This window comes from Dreissena polymorpha, chromosome 7 (genome assembly GCF_020536995.1).
Source record: "Dreissena polymorpha isolate Duluth1 chromosome 7, UMN_Dpol_1.0, whole genome shotgun sequence".
In the NCBI taxonomy this organism is placed as follows: Eukaryota; Metazoa; Mollusca; class Bivalvia; order Myida; family Dreissenidae; genus Dreissena; species Dreissena polymorpha.
The window spans coordinates 83,009,268-83,033,550 of record NC_068361.1 but is presented as its reverse complement, the minus strand read 5'-3'; the positions used below and the strand labels follow the sequence as shown (position 1 = coordinate 83,033,550).

General features: G+C 34.3%; 1 protein-coding gene across 4 annotated transcripts in view; it reads left to right on the top strand.

Annotated features, from left to right (window-relative positions):
• The window catches only part of LOC127838087 (uncharacterized), a 111,571-nt gene extending 91,076 nt beyond the window's left edge, over positions 1–20,495 (top strand). The window contains exons 3-6 of one of the 4 annotated variants that reach the window (XM_052365658.1): positions 4,953–5,508; positions 9,543–11,312; positions 17,074–17,772; positions 18,100–20,495. In XM_052365658.1, coding sequence (XP_052221618.1) covers positions 4,953–5,508; positions 9,543–11,312; positions 17,074–17,772; positions 18,100–18,785 — 3,711 coding nt within the window. In that variant the 3' untranslated portion in view covers positions 18,786–20,495. Of the gene's footprint in view, positions 1–4,952; positions 5,509–9,542; positions 11,313–17,073 lie in introns of all 4 variants that reach the window. The other 3 variants (XM_052365657.1, XM_052365659.1, XM_052365660.1) reach the window with 3 other exon arrangements.
• Positions 20,496–24,283: the final 3,788 nt, after the last annotated feature.

Sequence of the window (24,283 nt, the reverse complement as noted above, 5' to 3'; positions counted from 1 at the left end):
GTTTATATATTTATAAATTTAGAATGGTTTGTAACGTCTGTCAAACAGCAAAGAATAGTGCAAATCATAAAACTATAATACAATTAACAACGACACATAGGCAAAATACATGTTTTATAACATATCGTTGTTTTCCCAGAAATGGGTAGGCAATAAGTATTGCACTTTTCCGTCCGTACCTACATATGTGAGACCGCCCCGAAGCTCCTTCTCTTGAATTGATTTCGCATAATATTCACATCTGAATTACCTTAATGTGGAATTTTGCTGCAACATTAGTTTGGAGAATTATTGTGGTTTTTCTTGGTTTCCACTATTGACAATTATATATTACATATGCATAAAATGTGTCTACTCTGATTGTCTTTAACTTCTTGGCCAATTTCGCTCAAACTTTCACAGCTTAATCATCTTAATGGGTGTTTGATCATAAAGGATGGAATTTCATCACATGACATACCCTGTTTCCCATGTAATATAACCATTACATATAATTTTATCTTACACATGTGTAATATACTTTTCAAGCGTTTTCATAGGCTTAGTTTTCGTTTATTGTCCAATCGCGTTTTGTTATTTTGCTGAAATGACGTTGCAACGTCAAATGACGACAAGAAATGTAAACACCATTCGGAAATTTATCATTTGCGTAAATATTTATTTAATTTGCTCACTAAAAAGCATGTGATAAAAAAGATCTGACACTCGTTGTCATATCATACCATATTTTATTAAACTCGTCTAGGAAATTCGTAAGTAAGCTCGCCATAGGCTCGCTTACTTACAAAATTCCTGAACTCGTTCAATAAAATATGGTTTGATATAATAACTAGTGCCAGATCCTATATGTATCCGCTGCACATTTTATAATTATGATTGGCGTCGCGCTGAAGTGCGGCGACTCGTATGTAATACGTTTTTTTTCGCTTATGGGAGAAGTTATTTTACGGATCAATGTATATATTTTTGTTGTCAGAATATCTTGCACAGTGGTGATTTTTTTGTGTAAATTAGTGTAAATAAGTACTGCATTTATGCCTATTACATTTACTACAACATTTATTGCAAATAATGCAAAGCTAATTTTTTTAATTAATAACTGATCACAGGGACTGGGCAATAATAAAAGATCACAGGGACTGGGCAAATACGCGAACCGGTGAAACTTTCTGGTTTTGCATAAAAACAAAACATAATCAAATTATATTTATCTTGTGTTTTTTAGCTCCACTGGCCAGAGGCCAGCGGGCTTATGTCATGGTCCTGTGTCCGTCGTGCGTGCGTGCGTGCGTCCGTCCGTGCGTTAACTTTTTCTTTAAACATCTTCTTCTCCTTAACTACTGGTCCAATTCTGATGAAATTTCTCAGGAATGTTCCTTGGGTGAACCTCTTCCAAATTTTTTCAAATTTTGCTCCTGGGGTCAAATTTAAACCTGCCCTGGGGGGTCAAAAATTAAAAATTTTCTTATATAAGGCCTATTTTGTGAAAACTTTAAAAATCTTCTCGTCCATAACCATTGGAGTAGGGCTACTAAATTTGGTATGTAGTGACATCTTATAGTCCTCTACCAAGTTTCTTCAAATTATGCCCCTGGGGTCAAATTTGACCCTGCCCCGGGGGTCAAAAAAATTAAAATTTGCCTATATAAGGCCTATTTTGTGAAAACTTTTAAAATCTTCTTGTCAATAACCATTGGGTCTAGGGCTACCAAATTTGGATTGTAGTGACATCTTTTAGTCCTCTACCAAGTTTTTTCAAATTATGCCCCTGGGGTCAAATTTGACCCTGCCCGGGGGTCAAAAAATTGAAAATTTGCTTATATAAGGCCTTTTTTGTGAAAACTGTAAAAATCTTCTTGTCCATAACCATTAGGCCTAGGGCTACCAAATTTGGTATGTAGTGACATCTTATAGTTCTCTACCAAGTTTTTTTCAAATTATGCTCCTGGGGTCAAATTTGACCCTGCCCGGGGGGTCAAAAAATTGAAAATTTGCTTTTATAAGGCATATTTTGTGAAAACTTTAGACATCTTCTTCTCCATAACCATAGAGCCTAGGGCTACCAAATTTGATATGTAGTGACATCTTATAGTCCTCTTCCAAGTTTCTTCAAATTATGCTCCTGGGGTTATATTTGACCCTGCCCTGGGGGGTCAAAAAGTTGAAAATTTGCTTATATAAGGCCTATTTTGTGAAAACTTTAAAAATCTTCTCGTCCATAACCATTGGGCTTAGAGCTACCAAATTTAGTATGTAGTGACATCTTATAGTCCTCGACCGTGTTTCTTCAAATTATGTCACTGGGGTCAAATTTGACCCCGGGCCCGGGGGGTCAAAAAATTGAAAATTTGCTTATATAAGGCCTGTTTTGTGCAAACTTTAAAACTCTTCTTGTCCATAACCGTATTGCATAGGGCTACCAAATTTGGTATGTAATGACATCTAATAGTCCTCTACCAAGTTTGTTCAAATTAAGCCCCTGGGATCAAATTTGACTATTCCCCAGGGGTCACAAAATTGAACATGCTTATATTGAGCCCATTTTGTGCAAACTTTAAAAATCGTCTTGGCCATAACTATTGGGCCTATTTCTACCAAATTCGGTATGTAGTGACATCTAATAGGTCTCTACTTAGTTTGTTCAAATTATGCCCCTGGGGACAAATTTGACCCTGCCCCGGGTGTCACAAAAATGAACATATGCTTAAATAAGTCCTATTTTGTGCAAACTTTTAAAATCTTCTTGTTTATAATTATAGAGCCTAGGGCTACTAAATTTGGTATGTAATAGTCCTCTACCAAATTTGTTAATGACTCGCAGATGACCCCCTATTGATTTTCAGGTCACTAGGTCAAAGGTCAAGGTCACGGTGACTTTACAAAGAAAAATGGTTTCCGGATGATAACTCAAGAAAGCTAATACACATAGGATCATGAAACTTCATAGGTACATTGATCATGACTCGCAGATGACCCCTATTGATTTTAGGTCACTTGGTCAAAGGTCAAGGTCACAGTGCCAAATAATGTATTCACACAATGGCTGCCACTACAACTGACAGCCCATATGGGGGGCATGCATGTTTTACAAACAGCCCTTGTTATATTTTGAGATGATTCTTTACAAAGAAAGATACTACTATTGTATTTGTTATAAATGTGTGAAAGGCTCTTAAGAAGGAACCAGAGATTATTAACCCTTTACCAAACACTAACAGGATTTTACAGGTTTGTAGCTGACGACTTTATAAATAATTGTGATAAAAGGAGAAATTGTTCAAGATGAGCAATTTCTCCTTTTATCACAATTATTTCTTCCCTATCCTTCCTTCAGATTCCATTACAATTTAATTGTCGTCTGCAACCTCTTTCAAATTGGGAATGTCCAAAATGTGTCGTTTGGTAAAGGTTAAGGCATTTTGATTCATATGGGTCTTGATATTTTGCATGCATGTGTATCTCATGGAGCTGCACATTTTGAGTGGTAAAAGGTTAAGGTCAAGGTCATCATTAAAGGTTAAAGGTAAAAAACAACAACCTTACATTGAAGTTTTGCAATAACTTTTAAAATATTAAAGATAGCAACTTGGTATTTGGCATGCATGTGTATCTCATGAAGCTTTTGATTGGTAAAATGTCAAGGTCAAGGTCATCTTTCAAGGTCAAAGGTAAAAAAATAATAAAAAAGCGGCGCATTAGGGGGCATTGTGTTTCTGACAAACACATCTTTTGTTTGTTTTTATTATGCCCATAAAATATATGTGTGAGAGGGTGTGTGTGTGGGGGGGGGGTCGTAAACACATTAAAACTTTTACAGTGTTTTCATATCAATGAGTACTCAACCCCTATCGTAAATGAGCAACGTAAGAATAAGTTCAGAATCATCTCCCCTTGAAGTTGAGAAAAATATTAAATTTATAAATTACGCATACAAGGAGAAGCAGATTTTTTAAAACCTACACAGTTCTGTTCCATTAATGAAAACTGCACTCGGATGCCAGTAAAAAAAGGAAACCAATGTAAATAAAATGAAGTATGAAATATTTGGGGGTTACAACACAAAATCATAGATAATGTTTATTTGGAGTTTATAACACAACTTCATAGATTATGGTTATTTGGGGTTATAACACAAAATCATAGATAATGGTTATACCAGTATCTTTTTCTATTTTGTTTAAAATAATCGGCCAATAGATTAATATTTACAGTAGAAAAAAATCGTTCCATGTAACTTCATTGAGTGCCTTTTACACTGAAATTCCCGACGCCCTTTGATGCTTTGCATCAATACTTATCTTGTACAATATATAAATGTTTGGATAATGCACACGCGCAAAGTTTTAAAAACAAATTGTTGGTTTGCTGTAAAAAATGGTGAATAAAGTTTTGTGGTAAAGAAACTCAGTCGAAGAGCCAACTAACATGATCATTATTCAGCTATGAATGTATTAATATCAATTGTAAATCGTATAATTGATATAAACATGTAAAATATAAAACGTAAAATAAAGTTGAAAAAAAATGTAATAAATTGACGAGTATAATTGAGGGACAATTGACGAGGATGAAGAAATTGAAACACAATTGTACAGTTTCATCACTAAACGTCATTTCTATAAAATCATACTAATACGCGTTAATAAGGTCACAGTTCACGAAACTTATTGGCATGGACTAAACAGTTATATTAAGTTAAAATAATGTTATGTTTCAATATGTTTCAATATAAGATTTTGTTTTATAAAAGTATAAGTAATATGAAAGATATGACTTCACCAATGGCTCTGCAACTCATGAAAAATAAATGTTACCATTCATGAAATGATACTACGATCTCTCAAGGACATAAACACATATCCATCAAACCGTATTATTTTCAACATGATTTGACATATTTAATATTTGTTTTGGGCAAAAACAACACAATATTTGTTTGGATTTGCATGCAGTTGCAGAATGATCGTATGTCCTTTGAAGAACTGGGCAAGCTGTTGAAAGAGGTCAATCAAACGCTCGAAGAAGCAAAAAAGACCGGCGAACGTTTTTCTGAGATGGCGGAAAAGACCTTGTCAAAACATCTGCAGAAATTGGATGCTACTAATCAGTTGGGGCTGATACGCCTTAAAAAGAAGACAACAGTTGGGGAACAACGCCTTCATAGCAAGACGAAAGTTGGGGAACATCGCCTTGAAAGAAAGACACAATTTGGGGCACAGATAATTTATAGCAGGACTCGGAATGGGGAACAACGCATCGAAAAAAAGACAAACGATGGGAAACATCGCCTTGAAAGAAAGACACAATTTGGGGCACAGATAATTTATAGCAGGACTCGGAATGGGGAACAACGCATCGAACAAAAGACAAACGATGCGGATCAATGTATTGATAGCATGGTACATGATGGAACACAACGCATCGAAATCAGTGTACAGCATGGCATTGAGCGCATGCAACAGGCAGCAAACAAAACTGCACAAGGAAACTACGAACGAGACGTAGCAGGTTCGTAAACAGGTTTTGTTTTGAACACCAGTTCGTCTCAATATAAGTAATCCATTTGCAAATTATCATTTCAAAAACAAAGTGAACCCAATTAGGATTTAAATTTGCCCCAAAATCCATATATTTCGTGCATAAAAAGACGTGTTAAGTTACACAATTATTTGTACAGGAGTTGATTGAGATACACTTCTGACCTGTTCGTCAGCGTTATGATCTGGTTTAGGTGTTTTGTTTGTAAAAAGTGTGTATGTATTTTATTCTATTTGAACTTAAAATATGTTTAATACTAGGTCCCTTAAAAGGCACATAACATTACATCCTGCAATTAATTAGAATAATAACCATTTTAAGTTTGCATATTATTTATCAATTGATTTAAAATGATAATTAATATATATGCTATAGGAAATGTTTACATATAACTATTACATATTACTAAATGAAACCTTTCCGTAGGAGCTTTGTTTTTTATGTAATTTTAATGACACAACATTGTACAAAGTCCGCAGTATAACACTAGAGGGGTTTATTTACGAAAATTGACCTTTTTCCGGCAATTAAAGATGGACATATTGTTAATGCTTTTAATCGGTACTGTAAACTGGTTTGCAGGCGTTGGTCAAATGCTAGGGTTAGTTTAGTGTGCAACATTTATGCAGATAGTATATGTATTCTCCTCGTTGTCGTAGTCTGATGTCGATGCGTAAACCTTGATTATGTTGATGTTGTGAGGTCTAGCTGAGATACAAATGGAGATGAGTCTCCTGGAGAATGGGATGCAACTGATGATGCTGTTGGCTACCTCCTTCCTAACGATGTAAGCAACCCGATGTTTGGAATTCTCTCCGATGATCCGTAACTTGTGTCGTTTGTCCGTTGATGTTTTTCCGAAGCCTTGCCACCTGGCCTCGGCTAGTAAGAACATTTCCAAGCGGTAGTGCTTCAGCTCATGCTTAAGTATGTGGATTTATCCGCATGCAAGGAGTGTTCTGATGTTTCACGTGTGTATGATTGGTCCCTTGCTGCCATCTTGATCGCTTGGTAAACTTTATTATCCTACTTGTCACATCCACCCTGGGGACTCACAGTGGAGTGCGCGATCATGGTTATTCCAAGCCCCGACCGAGCCCGCTTTGTATTCTGTATTTTTGGTTTCTGCATTTTCTTTCCAAAGGCTTGAATAAATCTTGGCGGCGCCAATTTTCTGTCGAAGAACTTGCATCTGTTCATAGAAAATGAGCCAGTCACCTCTTTTTGTTTCGTTCGTCAGCAGAAGCGGTTACCATGGTGTGGTTGTGTCAAGGTCTCGGAATCAGAAGTGAGATTTGAGTGTCAGGTGAGAACCAGGTGTACCAGCCCACTCTTGGGAGCTGCTGCAAAACGAAAAAGTACTATCTCTACCCCGATGGGGTGTTAAAACTAGCGTCTGCGTTCAAACATTGGGCATCCCTGTCACTACTTCACATATGTTGTAGACATTTAAAACGCATGTTAAACATACCAAAGCTGAAAACTCCGACGTGCCATTTAGCAAAGCGATGCCGCTTCTAATACTTCGAATTTTAGAGTTACGTTTATGCGTGCAAGTACCTTTTCTTGCAACAACAATGGGTTGTCCATTGGAACTGGATCTTTACAAATCATATCCATTTAAAACTAAAAATATGTTTTGGAGTCTTCATTTAAGGCATTTTACAAAGCCAACAACGCTTATTTTCAATTAAAACGGTACAGTTTAGTACATACGATTATGAGATTAAGGGGTGCGTGCGACACAACTATATATGTTTTACTATACCATATACACAATGGCAACTACCCAGTATCTTTCAGGTTACTGACGAATTCTTTTATATCTGATATATTACTAAGCAGGCTTATACATATTAAATTCCAATTCACGAGTATGCCTGTCTACTACTGACAGCACTTTAAAACATCCTATGTTGCTTTAGAAGCATATTATTAATATAAAAAAATCACAGTAATTGGATATATCATAGCAAGTGTACAAAATAAAGTCCCACAATTTCGTGTTCCCTTTAACTCGTCTCAGCAGATGTAAAGCAATAAATAACTATTAGTCGTGTGTATGTATTGTAATGCTCATACAAAAGCAAAAGAAACATAGATAGCCTCATACAAGCTAGTTCATCTTAAATGGGTCTCATAAATTGATTCACGCATATTTTTTTTATGACGCAATGACCATATTTTAGATATATGTGATATTAAACTCTCTTTGTCAACTGTAATCAATAAACACTCGCTCTGAAAGATGTTCTTAATTATCCCCCGCCACAGGCGGAGGGATAAAGAATTGACCCTGTCTGTCCGTCTGTCAGACCGTCCGTCTGTCACAATTATTTTAGGTCTATATCTCAGAAACTATATAAGATGTGAACATGAAACTTCATAGGTGTATAGATATCAATGCGGCAAAATGTCATGTACAACAACCATAACCATACATTTCTTTATTAAGAGTAATTGCCCTTTTGTACATTTTCAGGGCTATACCTCAGATATCATGCAGGAATTCAACATGAAACTTCATAGGTGTATTGATATTAATAAGGAGAAGTGCCATGCTTGAAAACATAACCCTTCACTTTCTTAAATAAGAGTTAATGCCATTTGTTGTTTTTGTGTGATGGCACTTTTCATGTGTGTGTAGAAATCCATGGGAAAAATTGCTTTGCACAAGAATAATAAACACAATTTATTTGCGGGGAATATAAATTCAACGAATTTGCTTGTATATAATCAATTGATGAAAACATTTCCATCTTTTTTTATAATCAGCAAGTTTTAGATACCATGTTGAACAAGTACATCTCCAAACATACTAGTACTTAATTACGCAACATTTGACGAACTTATGTTGTGAAGCAGTAAAGAGGAAACAGAATTGCTGTTCTTAATTTAAGCTAAAACAGTTAATAGTAGATGAAGATGGATATAAGCACTATTTTACTTCAAACTTCACGGCATAGCATAAGACTAATGTGGGAAACAAACAGTTAAAAAAATATCTAAAATGTTATTGTTTATTCGTTAAGTAGTCTACTTAATGGACACGGCTAAATTTAATAACATGAACACGGATGTACATTGATTGCTGTATTTGTTTAATAAGTTAAAGGGACATTTTCACGTTTTGGTTAATTGACAAAATAAAAAATGTTTCAAATTCGCAAATTGTCGTTGTAGTTATATTTGTAGGGAAACAGTAATACTGAACATTTACCATTCTCTAAAATATTAATTATATGCATCGTCTAACGATTAAATAAAAACGAAAATTATAAAGCGTTGCAACGCGAAACTATTAACTTATTTGGAGAGTGCTGTTGTTGTCGTTATATTTTGTGATACAACGAGGACTGCTTATATAAGGTATAAAATATATCACTCATTGTATGAACGCGGATGGCCGAGTGGTCAAAGCGATAGACTTTTACTTCAGCGGTCAGTGGTTCAAGCCCAGTTGAAGGTTACTTTGTTCTGTTTTTAATTTTATTCTTGGTTTTACCTGAGCATTTTAGATCCAATGTTTTCATTTATCCAAATAAAGCATTTTAATGACAAACTTTAATACATGTCAAAATCTGTGAAAAGACCCCTTTAAGCCTCTTCATGTATACCGTATAACAAAGCTTTATAGTTACATATTGTATGTATATCACTTCAGTGGATGCATCATTAACAGTATTAATAGCAAAACAGAGCATGAACCATGTGTATTCATTACACTTTCTTTTAAAATCAGTGTCAGCAACCAAATCGTAAATATCAAGTCTTGTGTACGTAGATCGCACCATTATTTGTTTATGGGTAACATTATTGTTATTTTGATATAGATACTTGCTAATTTACAGTAGCGTCCTTTATGTAAATTATCTAACCAGTTGTAAAATGCTTTGACTGTAGCGAGCGACTTTGTTTGCGAGTTTCACTTTCGTGTTTTGCAATAAATTTAAATAGCGTACTTTTTTATATTGATGTAAGGCATTGTTTCATTATCATTTCAGATTTTCGCCGTCGTTTAGTGGAACATTACAATGACACTTCGAGCAATGTGGCTCTCTCAGTATTGGATCAGAGTCTTGATAAACGTATAACCGATATATATGCAACGCCGAAAATGCACCTTTTTGATATAGCAAGTGATGGGAAACGTGTTAAAAAGGAGCAAGTACTGACATACAAGGAACTCTTTTACACAGACGACACAAAGTCAAATCGACGTGTATACGTACAAGGCGAGCCCGGCAGCGGCAAGTCAACCTTTGCAGCCAAGTTAGTTCATGATTGGTGCGACGAAAATCGGCCTTCAACGGCAGCTCCCAACAAAAATGCATCGTTTGGTGACGTGTTAATCATTCAAAATTTCCAGTTCATTTTTTTCCTCTCGTTGGGAGAATCAAGAGGTCAGACCGAAGTAACGCATATGATAAAGAAACAAATCATAGACACAATATATTCTGATGAAAAACGTCAGGTCATGTACACTCTTTTACTCAAAATAATAGAGACGGAAATATGCCTTGTAATACGTGACGGTCTAGATGAATGGGTGGCTCCTGACGGTAGTAACCTTGCTGAACCTTCTATTGCGGGATTTCCAAAGGACAAGTGCGCGGTTCTTACAACTTCTCGACCATGGAAACTTGCTGATGAGCGTATCAAGAATTCACGGATCGACATCCTCGTAGAGATCGAGGGTATTAGCGATTCATATACATTTAGTGAAAGAGTACTGCGGTGCATACTTGACAAGAGCAAGGATCTTAAGACAACCGCGAGGGAAATTTGGAGCTTCATAATGGAGCGTCGGCTGACCTGGTTATCAAATTTACCGATGTTGTACACACTTGTTATTTGCACGTGGGTGGGCACTATGGAGGAGGAGGAACATTTGAACGGATCTTCATTGTGTGCATTGTATACTACTTTTCTTGAAAGCCTGTGTAAGAAGGCGAACGATACAACTGGCTTTTTTAACGATTTAAACCCTCCTCATGTGAAGTGTTTTTCAAGAACAAGTTACCTTCGGCCTATCATTCAAAACGTAGATGTCATTTCAAAAGCTGCTTTTCATCTTTTGTATTCTCCTGAAAAGGAAAAGTCTATTGTATTCAACGATCAGGAATTGTCAAACTATCTTACACCATCTGAACAAGAGTTTGCTCTCAAAGCGGGACTGATATCAAAACGGAAAACCAAAAGTGCTTTAAATTCGTCTATCTCATTTATCCACAAAAGCATGCAGGAATTCCTGGCTGCTTATCATATTGCCCACAATGCACATTTGATTGATGACGTCATTATCGGATATCTTGGACGTCATTCGGATGCATATCTCGACATATCCCAGGTGTTCATATTCCTATGTGGACTGAACATATCGGCTGCCAATACGCTATCTGGCATTATAAATGAACATCATAGTAAAATAATGGACGCACGTGGTTTAACATACAGTTCAATGAAACACGTTGCTTTTCAAAGCATCATAGAGGCAGGATACAGAGAAGCTGTTTCAAATGACCAAACTGACATTCTCCTCAGACTCAGTCACTTTTATATCGTTGGGAACAACTTAATGGTCATGAACAACGTATGGAGAGAAAACAAGTCCAATGCCCTGGCTTTGGAAATAGAGGTACACGACGAAACGGATCGTGCCATACGTAGTTCATCTACACATGGCGAGCCAACATCGCAGGTTGAATTTGACCTGTCATCGTGCCTCAATCTGAAATATTTGAAACTTTGGGGAAGCGGCATACACATGCAAGGTAATATATACAACAAAACAACATAGTAGGTTTTCGATCAAGTTTTTTATTTCTCAAAAATGAACAATGAATAAAAATATAATTGAAATTTATATCAGAGTGTTTAGTTTTTTATGCTATTAACATCAATAGTTCATAAAGCTATTCTATGCATGCATAATAACGTGCTCTGATCGGTATACATAAAGTGGAATCAATAATCATATCCCGTATCACGTACATGATGTCAAATGCATTTTCTTGAACGGGATCAATTACTTATTGCTTGGTTTGACCATTATTTTTCTGGAAATACACACCGTGCTTTTGAAACTTTTGATCAAAGACACCATTGCGCTTGCATAATGATACTTTTAGAGATACGTGTTTTTACAACTTTTCGTGCAGTCTTTATTGCAGTTTGTGCCGTTCCCTTAATGTGGTTTTCACAGATTTTGATATTATCGAAATTTGGTGTTAAATGTTTTATTGATTTATGTAAACATTGGATCTAAAAAGCTTCAGTAAAAAAAAAACAAGAATAAAATTGAAGAAAACAATATCCCTAAGCTGGAATCGAACCAATGACCCATGGAGTAAAAGTGCAACTATTCGACCACTCGGCAATTCGTGATCATACAAAGAGTGTTGTATTTTATACTTTATCTTAGCAACCCTCGTAGTTTCACAAAACATAACGATGACATGCATATTATGGATATTTTAAAGCATGGTAAATGTGCATAATTACTGTTTACTCACCAATATCATAACTACAACGAGAATTTGCGAATCGGATTGTTTTTAATTGTGTCAAATTACCAAAACGTGGCAAGGTCCCTTTCAGATTTAAGAATATATTATTCAAAATTTATGAATTTGATGCCAACATTTCACCCTCGTAGTTTCACAAAACATAACGATGACATGCATATTATGGATATTTTAAAGCTTGGTAAATGTGCATAATTACTGTTTACTCACCAATATCATAACTACAACGAGAATTTGCGAATCGGATTGTTTTTAATTGTGTCAAATTACCAAAACGTGGCAAGGTCCCTTTCAGATTTAAGAATATATTATTCAAAATTTATGAATTTGATGCCAACATTTCACGTTGCGTGCAGCATTACCGTGTATATGAATTGCTGATTACATCGAATTTTTGCCAAGAACACAGGCTAATTAAATAAAGTAATTATGATGATTTTCACATTACCATTAGCCGCATACAAACTGCAATTAATGCACAGGTTTAAATGCTTATGAAAAATAGTTTTAAAAAGTTATTTGAACAAAGCACCACTTACCGGTTAACATCGATTTGTAAACCCCATAGTCATTTGATCCTTCACCCTGGTACACTATTTGATCCGAAATCCAGAGTTACCTTATGCAAAAACATTCATCTTTGTGATAAATATAAATTCGCTAATATTCCAACTACATGCATATTGGTTGTTGACGTCGAATTTCTTTTTTTGGTTAAAAATTAGGTTTGTGATTTAACAGAAAACAAATATACACGTCGTTCCGGGAGTCATTTAAAACGTCAGTCTTTCCCGATTCTTGCAAGAATAGGACAAAGTGATACAGTTGGGTTTCGTAACTAGCAAGAATATTTGGAAATGTGGAGATTCTTATTTTATTTAAGGTAAATAATGTACAAATCGTCATTTTTTTCATACGAAAAGATTCAAAATTTCAGTTATCAGTGTAGATATATGTTTTTCACGCGTAATTAACCGCCATAATAAAAGTAATTGCAATATATGATTCAAAATACAATAACATATTCATCTGATTTATTGGGATGTGTTTTGATTAATTTATTTCAGATATAATCAATAAATATCTTTAAAAAAATAATTTTTCGATTAAGAGGTGTCTCTCAGCCTTAAATCATAGTGTTTTGTGTCATGTTGGGTACGATAAAATCCATATTGAGAGTAATTCTGTGATAAAACTACATAATTCAATCCGTCGGTACGCCCACCTTATAGTTGGAAATTAAATTGTCGTAGAAGAACTAACACACTTTATTGTTGGTTTTTTGTGTTAGAATTTACAGTAAGTAGTGCGATATATTAAAATTACCTCAGTTTCACTAGCGAAGAAACGGAACATTCTACGAATTAATTGCATATTTTTTAAACATGTGAATGCGAGTAACTTCTACAAAGTATTGTGAGTGTATGTATAGTGGAAAGGTCGGAACGCAGTAACAACGTATCGTTTCAATAACTTAATAGCTAGTTTATTTAAATGTTATTACGAACCAAATAACGTCATTTAAAATGCTTATTGTGAAAAAAATATCAACGTAAGCAGTGGGCACCTAACCCTCCCATAATGACAAGGGACGTTTAAAAAAAACATGTGCAAAGCCCGACATATTGTTAAAAATACATCCGTTTTTATTATATGTAAGCTAGCGATGGAACAGGATATAACATAAATGTGTTTCATATCCGTTACAAATGCACATTCACAGTTACTGCTGCATAGTGTTAAAAATACATTAGTTTCTTATAAGGTGTACACTTTCGATGAAACATGTAATTATATTAATGGTTCCTTCTTGTTAAAAATGTATGCTGGTCCTTTACTACCATTCGTTGACGCTTTGCATCTCTGAAAACGAATGAGCATAATACAATTACGGGCTTTTTTAATTGTTCTCCGTGATCGGTGAGGTGATGCCTATGATTATTGGTATGAAACGGAATCTGGATTATGCCGACCTCCTATTTTAAGTAGTTGACCACGCACGAAATCTCAACCGATGTAAATGCGAAAAGAACGAAAAGACATGCGAAACCGTGATATTTCATTTCGCAAATTCGCATTGGGTTTACTTGAGTTCATATCGTATTTAAGAATATTTTGTCATACACAATCATTTAACATAATCGTGTGCGCTAAAATATATTCGAGGTATGGAAAATGCGATTTGTGAATGCGAACATAAGATGGAAGATTACGGTTTGTGGTTAATATAATACGATTCGAGATCGAGAGAGACATTGCGCAACAACGATTTTTTTGTTGATGTTGGTTTGCCATTTTAAGCTTTTGATAAATAAGGGCGAGATCGCGAATCGAATTTAAGAGAGCAGTCGACTTATTTAAATGCATGATCGTGTTATTCATGTCAAGACCTCTATAGGTAATTACGCATTGTTGCATCGCTCAACCTTCATTTCATTTTATGACCGGTTCTTGTTCTTGTACTCTCGCGTACCAACAGAAGTTATTGAAAGTTAATATATGTTAGGGTGACAGTTAAGGTATTATTCAGCTCACCTTAGTATAACGTGCTCATAGTGAGCTATTGTACTTGCCTTTTGTCCGTCGTTCGTCCTGCGCCGTGCTTCATCCGTCGTCAATATTAAATTGTTCAAACTTTTGGAAAAAAACTTCATGTATCCTGGTCAACACGTTTGTCTCAAAAATATCAAAAAACATTAGATCACTATGTCAAATTATACAAACGGCTTATAAACACTCTAGAAAACACATTTAAAGTCGAACCTTTATGAATCTTGGTAAGAACATTTGTTGTAATGACGTCTCCATTCAGTTTTAAAATGGTTTGTGTTTGTCGAACGAAAACATGACCAAACGGGGATTGGGAAATTTCATCAATTTGCTATATTGTAACAATGATACTCTAGAAGCCTCATTTTTGTCTTATTTTTTAAGATACTTGTTTAGAACATTTGTGTAATAGTATCTCTTCCGAGTTAAACAATTGTTTGGTCCCTTTGAAATCATGACCGCCAGGAAGCGAAGCGGATTTCCGTATATGGTCAAAGTGACACATTGTTAATGCGCTATTAATGCGCTATTAGCAAATCTTATTTTCCAATCTGTATAAAACATTTTCAAAACATGTGTCCCTATGTACTCAATTATTGTGCCAATATTTGAAACTATGCTACCTGACGTAAAAAAATACGTTCATAGTTCAAAATATAAAGAGTCACATTAAAGGGGCCTTCTTCACGTTTTTTTTAATGACAAAATTATAAAAATTGTGTCATATTCGCAAATGTTCGTTTAAGTTATGATATTTTTGAGGTAACAGTAATACTGAACACTGAGTAAAAAAGTACATTTTGTTTACTACGTTTATGGCTGCGTGATGCACTTGTTTAGGCTTTATATATACGATGTTATTTTATTAACACGCGATTCGAATTTATTTAAAAAAAAATTCTATTATAAATATTTAAACAATTTACATTTATGTTTCTAAATACGTTGTTAGCCAACTATTTTTTTTTCGATTCGTATTTTAAGGGACCTTTTCACAGATTTTGGCATGTTTTGAACCGCATCAGGGCTCGAACCAGTGACCTCCAGAGTCCTGGAGTAAAATCCAATTAGACCGCTCGGTCATCCTGCCAAGTATATATGAAAGACGTATTTTATACTTTATATAAGCAATCTTCGTAGTTTCTCAACATAAAAAAGACAACAACAGAACTCTCCAAATTATTTAATCGTTTCGCGTTGCAACGCTTTATAATTTTCAGGTTTTTAAATCGTCAAAAGATGCATATAAGGGCTATATTAGACCATGGTAAATGTTCAGTATTACTATTGTCCTCACAAATATCATAACTAAAACGAAAATGTGCGAATCTGAAACAACTTTTTTCATTGTGGTCAATTTACCCAAACGTGAAAAGATCCCATTAATAAGAGCACGTTATTAATTATCAATCGTATCATATCTTGAAGGTTTATACTTGCAATTGCAGTTGTAATGTTACAACTTATAGGAGACGTAATTTTTATGAAGCGTTTTTGATATAACTGTATGGGTTTCTCCCTTAGATAATGAAATTTATTTGAAAATTATTTGTGTTGAATAAGTAGTTTTTAAACGCTAATCAAATATTTAAAACTTTTAAACAATTAAAAGTGTGTTTAACATGTTTAAATACGGATACTAGTATATGATATAAAACATTAACTAAAAACATCAAAAGACAAGCATATACTGACAAGTATGTTATATCAGTCCGTGTTATCCACGTAATTATGCATAGGCTAATACATAAATACCCAGATAAATGATAGTAAACCTCAAAACAAATATTAGAGTAAAAATGTAAAAACCGTGTAGCACATTTCTTTAAACATGATTTACATGTTGAGGATTTGCTATCTACGTTTTTAGTCGATTACAATGTGAATCTATGCAAAGTATATTCATTTTTTAGAAATTTTAATATGTATTTATATTTATATGTTTGTCATAATTTCGAAGTTCTGATTGCATGTTTAAATTATACAAGTTGTTGCACGAATTTTATTGTGTAAGCTTCTTTCCAATAATTACAAAGCTTTTACTTTTGATGTAAGTTTTAATGGTACAACACATGGCGTTATAACGAGTTTGTTAAAAAGTGTATTGTTGTCTACCTTCGATAATACTATTTTATTGAAAACGAATATGCGTTGAATAATTCGTTTTTGAATACTGATCAAACACTTACAAGTATGTGAACATAGTTCACGACATATACACGGAAAGGAAAATTTGATAAGAAACATAAACAACACGCATATAATACTTATGAACCGATTGAAAATGTATAAGTAGTATTGCTCATTTCAAATCCAAGTAATAATTCCCAATGTATTGGATTTTGTTATGGCGATAGGTTCAAACGTTTTAAATTTATCAAAATTTTTACCTACGTTAACACTTGTTACCGTAGTAAATATGTCCATAACTGTTATAAATGTAATTGAATGTTTACAGATTCGTCGAGTTCGGTCTCATCGACACTTCCGGTGTGTATTGTACTAAATAGTGCAAATCAAGCCCAGTGTGCAGATCCTCAACCAGTTCTGCCTTGCATAAAACACATTGAATTTTACAATACATGTTCGTCTACCTGGCTACGCAGTCTGCTCAGCACATTGCTTACACTCGATCATTACGTGAAGTTTATTCTGATTGCATGTTACATAACATCTTGTAAAGAAGATCCAGTTAGATGGGAAGATACAGAGACAGACGCAACATTATTGAGTTTTAAGGATACATTGACACTCATGAACGCTTTTGGAAGTGTCAGTCGCGGTCTGTGGGAGGCTCTCCATGGTCTGAATATCAAGAGCCTGAGTCTTAGTGTTGGGTATGGACTTTTTAATGAAACATATGCAGACTCGATGTCACAATTACTTTCATCGCTCACTCAACTGGACAAGCTTAGTATTGTATTGAATAATGACAGTCCCGGTCTGTGGGAGGCTCTCCATGGTCTGAATATCAAGAGGCTGAGTGTTTGGTATGGAGGCTTTAAGGTAAAATATCCAGACTCTATGTCCCAGTCACTTTCATCACTTACTCATCTGGACACGCTTAGTATTAAATCATGTGATGACATTCCCGGTCTGTGGGAGGCTCTCCGTGGTCTGAATATCAAGAGCCTGAGTCTGAGTGGTCGATTTGGAGGTTTTAAGGTAAATTCTGTAGACTCTATGTCCCAGTCACTTTCATCGCTCACTCATCTGGACAAGCTTAGCATTAAAGTGTATGATCACATTGATTACATTCCCGGTCTGTGGGAGGCTCTCCATGGTCTGAATATCAAGAGCCTGAGTCTTAGTTTTAGGAATATAGGTTTAAAGGTAAAATATGCAGACTCTATGTCCCAGTCACTTTCATCACTCACTCATCTGGACACGCTTAGTATTAATGCGGCTGATTACATTCCCGGTCTGTGGGAGGCTCTCCATGGTCTGAATATCAAGAGCCTGAGTCTGAGTGGTCGATATGGAGGTTTTGATGTAAAATCTGCAGACTCTATGTCCCAGTCACTTTTATCGCTCACTTATCTTGACACGCTTAGTATTTGCACATATGTTGACAGTCCCGGTCTGTTGGAGGCTCTCCATGGTCTGAATATCAAGAGTCTGAGTCTGAGTGCTATTGAGCATGCAGAGTCGATAGCACGGTCACTATCATCGCTTAAACAGCTTGAAACGCTTTCTGTATTTTGGACATATATCGACATAAAGCTACCTCAGTCATTGAAGCATTTAAATAGCTACTGTATGGTATTGCTTCCATCCGAATTACGCGATCTTGTGGACGCACTGTCTGCATGTACTCAGACAATCGAGAGTAACCTAGACTTTTGTTGTGCGTCTTTGGACGATTCCACTTTTAAACGAATTCCACCTGAGGAATACATTGTCGTCAAAAAAGAACTAGAGATGAGGAAAAATGTTGAAGTGAAGCGATTCCAAATATTAGACCGGACAATTCAAACCGATGTGTATGTTGATGATGATGATGCCGCGTCTGACTGGTCTGTACGTGACATTGGTGGTGTCCATGACGGTACTAAATATGATGATAACGTTAAAGATGTTTCATATAAAGAATTCGATTGCAGAATGAGTCGTGAAATCATTACTAGAATATCAATGCGACTTCTGATTACTCCATCCTCAAACTCATGAATTGTCAATAACTGCGACTGCGACACCTGATAATGAGTACAATTGTATTTACTATAATGTCTCGATCTCTCTTGGATATCATACATTGACAGTAGGCATCGTCAAGCATTAATTTAACCAGTACAAATAATCTTAACATTTTGTGACGTTTTATTGGTGTGTAAACGTTAATGGAAAATGCTTGATGAAATACATGCCTTTTTTGTAAGTCTTTGAAGTATACAAAAACCATGAATTCTAACACGCCACGCAGTTTCATTTCATAGCCAATACAGGATATCATGTACTGGTTTTGCTGCATTATTTATGTGCGAAGTAAATTATATGTGTGCGTTGTTTCTAGTTCGCGTTGAAGCACATATATATGTTCATCTTGTGCACATATTACAGAACTGCTTTTAAAAAAAAGTTGCTATACCCATGACTATTGCAGAATATCAAATACATTTGATCCCTTATTAGCTATAGAATTCAAACTGCTTGTCGTCTTAGAATAAATCATATAATAATATGTGTTAAGTTGCTTCTTACAGACGGTTCGTGTCATGTTGATTTTAAGGTTTGTAATTACAGATAACAGTAACCAGATTATTTTGCAAATATATATTAATCTTTTATATGCAAACAGAAAAAGTTGCATACCTTTAGTTTTCATTTAGTTCCAGATTATTATCAGGTACTCAAATATGTCCATAATATTATATAATTCTATATGGTATTCTTGACAAGAATGCCTATCTGTAGTTTTGTTACGCATATCCTATCTTTATAAACACTTGTTTTGGCTGTGACTCTGAGCCAAATATCAGGTTTGGACTTATTACAACCTGGATTGCATAATAAGGTTTTGACTTCTTACAACCGGGTTTGGACTCCTTATCACCTGGTTTGCATTATAAGGTTTGCACTCATAACAACCAGGGGACTCTTTCAATAAACATCGTAGTACACATGTACGATACGGTACATTTTTTGAAGATACATAATTGCTAAAGTCCATATCATATGTTAATTCATTTTCAGTACTTAATCAATTACATTGGCATCTCCAGCGCCGTATATATTTGACGAGCATGGCGAGCTAGTTCGTCTACTTATTAAGATTACAAAATTTTCTCGTATGCTACAATTGTCGTACGATCATTTATGAAACTGCCCCACGGTTTGCATTATAAGTTTTATACTCCTCACAACAGGGTGTGCATTCAGCCTTCAGAACCGGTGACCCCAAATCTATTAATGTGTGTTTTTGTTTTGTTTCTGTGCATTTTGTCTATCACATTCGTACACTTGTGTTTCGCTTATAAATTTGAAATAAAGCAGCTATTTAGTTTTAACTGAAAAACTTAATTGTGATGTGGTTTTTATGCTGTGTGGAGAAGTCGGAGTACACGTAGGAAATTCAAACTGTCACCTTATTCCAGTTACCCATATCGCATTCGTTATTGGTGACTTCCGACACATGCAAATTTCTGTTTATATATGTAAACGATGATTTGTTTATATTATTTTTTTTGATATAGATGCTATCATTATTATCTGTGTTTGTATATAACACTTGTTAAAAGATGTTTACCATATATAAACTACAATATAAAGATTAACGTTGGCTAAAGTGCATACGATAAAAACGCATTCAATATAGATAAAGATTGAACACCCATATATGTAAAAAAAAACGTTAACATGTTGTCATACATTGTAGGAAACTTATGAGCATATATTTATTTACCTTCACATAGTTTTGTAAGAACAACTATTTAAACGAGTGAGAGTTTTTTATATCTGGGTTTTATTTAAAGAACGAACATTCATAAAGTAATAATTAGTCTGTAAATTTTCAAAAACATATGTGTGTGTGTTTACAACAAATGAATACAAATAAAAATTATGTGTTAACATTAGTCTGATTAATCATGTTATCGTTAATTAACGGCTTTGGTTTATTTCTTTTTATGTTAGTTTGTTGCCTTTTGTCTTATATGACTATATATAAATTAATATGGATTTCTGTATTTTGCATTATATGCCACCGATTTGCAAATCTTAAATATTTGTACCTTAACGAATAAATTTTCTTCACAATCAAAACATATGTGCCTTACTCAAATACCGGAAATTTATTAATGAACGTTTACTATCTTCATATCTTAATCTGAAAAAAATGATTTTAAAATGTTTTTGCATATATTATAATTTCTCTAAAGAAATTATGATAAACAATTGCAACTTGTTTCGTTGTGAGTGACATTTCACTTTTTGAAAGTAATGCTATGTATTTAATGTGTATAATTAATATACATAAAATACATACTATTACTTTCAAAAAGTGAAATATCACATACAACAAAACAAGTTGCAATTGTTTATTCCATATTTCTTTAGAAAAATAATCGATGCAGACAATGTCAAACACAACGTTATTACAGACAATTTATAAATTAGCAATAAGAAAAATAGTAGAAAAACGTTTATAATATGCAAAAAAAACAGCAAGCGCAGAAGTAACAAACCTTTTAAACTTGAGAGTTAATTACTACAACGAACTTTTTCACTGCAATTTGTGTTTGTTTAATTAAGATTATTTGCAGAATAATAAAAACGTTTAAAGTAATTTTCGCATGTTTATTTACAGAAGTAAAAGTACAGGATATAAAACAGTACAAAAACGCATGCGATATGAAAAAAGACGGACACAATCAAAACGCGAAGAAATCATCCAGCCCCGTAAAATTAATATAAATAACAGTTTTCACTTATTGTATGTGTAATGTTTTTTTTTTATTATGGATAATTGCACAACAAGTATTATAATTATTTAATCACAGTATAAGATAATTGTTATTCATTTTCGAATTTCGCTTCTTAAATGTCCGACTTTCTGTGATATTTTAATCACGGTCGCCATATGAAACTTGTTCTGGGAAAACTGGGCTTAATGCATCTGCGTAGTATCGTCCCAAGTTAGCTAATGAGGGAGAAACATTCTGCATAAAGTGGATCATAGGTAAGAAGACTTCGGTTGAACAAAGCATTCCATGAGAAGCGGAAATTGCTGTCTATGATTAGCCCGTGTGGACAACACAGGCTAATATGTAATGACACGTATCGCACATGCATTTAGCCTAGTAATACCAGAACGAGGTTCATATATGACCAGTCGTGTAGAACAGTGGTGCTATTTAAATGTGTAGCGTAGAGCTATACTTTAACTTTATAAGTATGATAACACAACTCAGTCAATTCATAACACTAATTTTATTTGATACAAAGTTCTATTAATTTACAATCTTAAGTTATTAATAATTTCAAAAGACTTATAAAATAACATAACAAAACCTATTCTACCTCCTAACACTAGTGTCCTGTCATGTCTTGGGTTATGCATTTTATAGGCCGAGATGTATAAACTGGACATCTGGCATCATACGGAAACATGTATCCTTTGATTAATTAATTTGATATAATTATAAGGTACACTGCCCTACCTATCTGATCGTTTAGGTCTTTCGTGTTCAATTATGATTGTCAATATGTAGACACCGATCCCAAGCTATATTCGTCCGTATGTTACGTACGACTACAACTCGCGACGGGTTTTATCGTGCACTTCCATCATGGCCTTCATATCTGAATGCCAATCTAAACAATACCTCGTCATTGGTGTATTTATCTTACGACTGAATATATTTCCATGCACCCCGATGCCAGATTGTATCTTTTTCTGTTCAATATTGGTTATAGATAGAATTTGCCAACTGATTTTCTTATTGTTTATACTTTCAATGTTTACAGAATTTAGTCTATTGATATATAATACATGTATAATATTTATTCAGTATTTATTATATTTACTTTGATAACTTTATAATCAATCTTGCTATGCGACAAATGGCTTATTACTTCGGCCTTAGGCGGCCTGTCTCGAATAATGATGGTTCTATTTAAGAAATAGAAAACCTCACTGAGGGCCCTATGGCAGAACAGTTACCAGCCAGGCTTCGGTCCGTATACTATTTGGGGCTGCCTGGCTGGTCACTATTCTGCGATTGTGCCTGAAGTGAGGTTTTCTATTTCTTATATTATACCGAACATTTTTGTGCAGATAAATGTCAATAGAAATAAAAATTAATAACACAAGATAAATTCCATAAATATTTATCAGTTACTATTAAGTATGCGAGTTGTCTCCCTGCGAAAGTTGGACACGAACAATTCGTTTCTTTATACTTTATACAAAATTCATTTTTATTGTAAAGCATTTTGCATATTGAGATACCCCGGTACATCTTATATTAAGGTAACTGCTTATATCACAGAATTTTTTTGGCAAAACATTGATCCCAAACATTTAATTTTTGTATTTTTTAAGATGATATTAATAATACATAAAAAAACACACGTGACCTGCCAAACGAATCGTTACAATTAAGAATATGTACGGAAAAAATCGCTCTTATATACAAAATTCATTTTTGTTGTAAAGAATTTCACACATTGAGATTCATTATATATAGTTATATCTGCCTTTATTACAGACAACATCTTTCTAAACATTGATCATAAATATAGCATTTAATTTTTATATTTTTCAAGATGTGATTATTAATACAAGACACACGCTTGTAACCTGCCAAACGAATCGTGCGTTTAACCTAACTATATAATAGAGAAATCTCTTCTTTGTAAAACTTGCACAAATGTTACAAATGAACATTCTAGCGGTCACTATTACATGCGCGCGCATCTTTACAGGTTACGCATGCGCAATTAATTTCCTTCTATATAACATATAAATTAGTTGATGTTCGATATCAATTTTTACCATGATCAAGCAATGACCCACTATATCATCATACATCATTGGAAAGATAAATGCATACTCATTTGAAAAAAACGGATTTCCTTATATTCTAAACGTTGTAACTCAAAATATTCACATTAGAATAGGCACACCGGTTTTGACATCTGTGCAGGCGACCATTTTGGGCTCAAATAGTATGACCTACTTTCGAAGCCGGAAACCATCAACCGAAAAAGTAGAGCACAAAAAATGGCTTTTTTTCTTATTGCTTACAAATATACCTTCAAATTGATACCAAACCATTCCATTTGCAATGTATTTTACAAACCAATGTATTGATTTGATAGGTATTTGCAGCCATTTCAAATTATCTGACTTGAAGGCAAATAAGCCGCTTAAATAGTAATGTCATCAATTTATTGCTAGTTCAAATGATTTTGGGTAACAGTTTGGTGATTTATGGATATATGGAACATATACAGTTACTGCTTTTATGTTCTCATTAGATTAACCATCAATAATGAGAAAATGGTACGACATATTTCTTAGGAATCATGCATTTATTAAAATTTATTAATTTAAGTTAATTTATTAAATTTGTTCAGTTCCATTAAAAACATACATTGTTACAATATTTAAAATGAGGTAAAATATGATAAAGATTTTTTAGGATTTTTTTATTACATATATAATC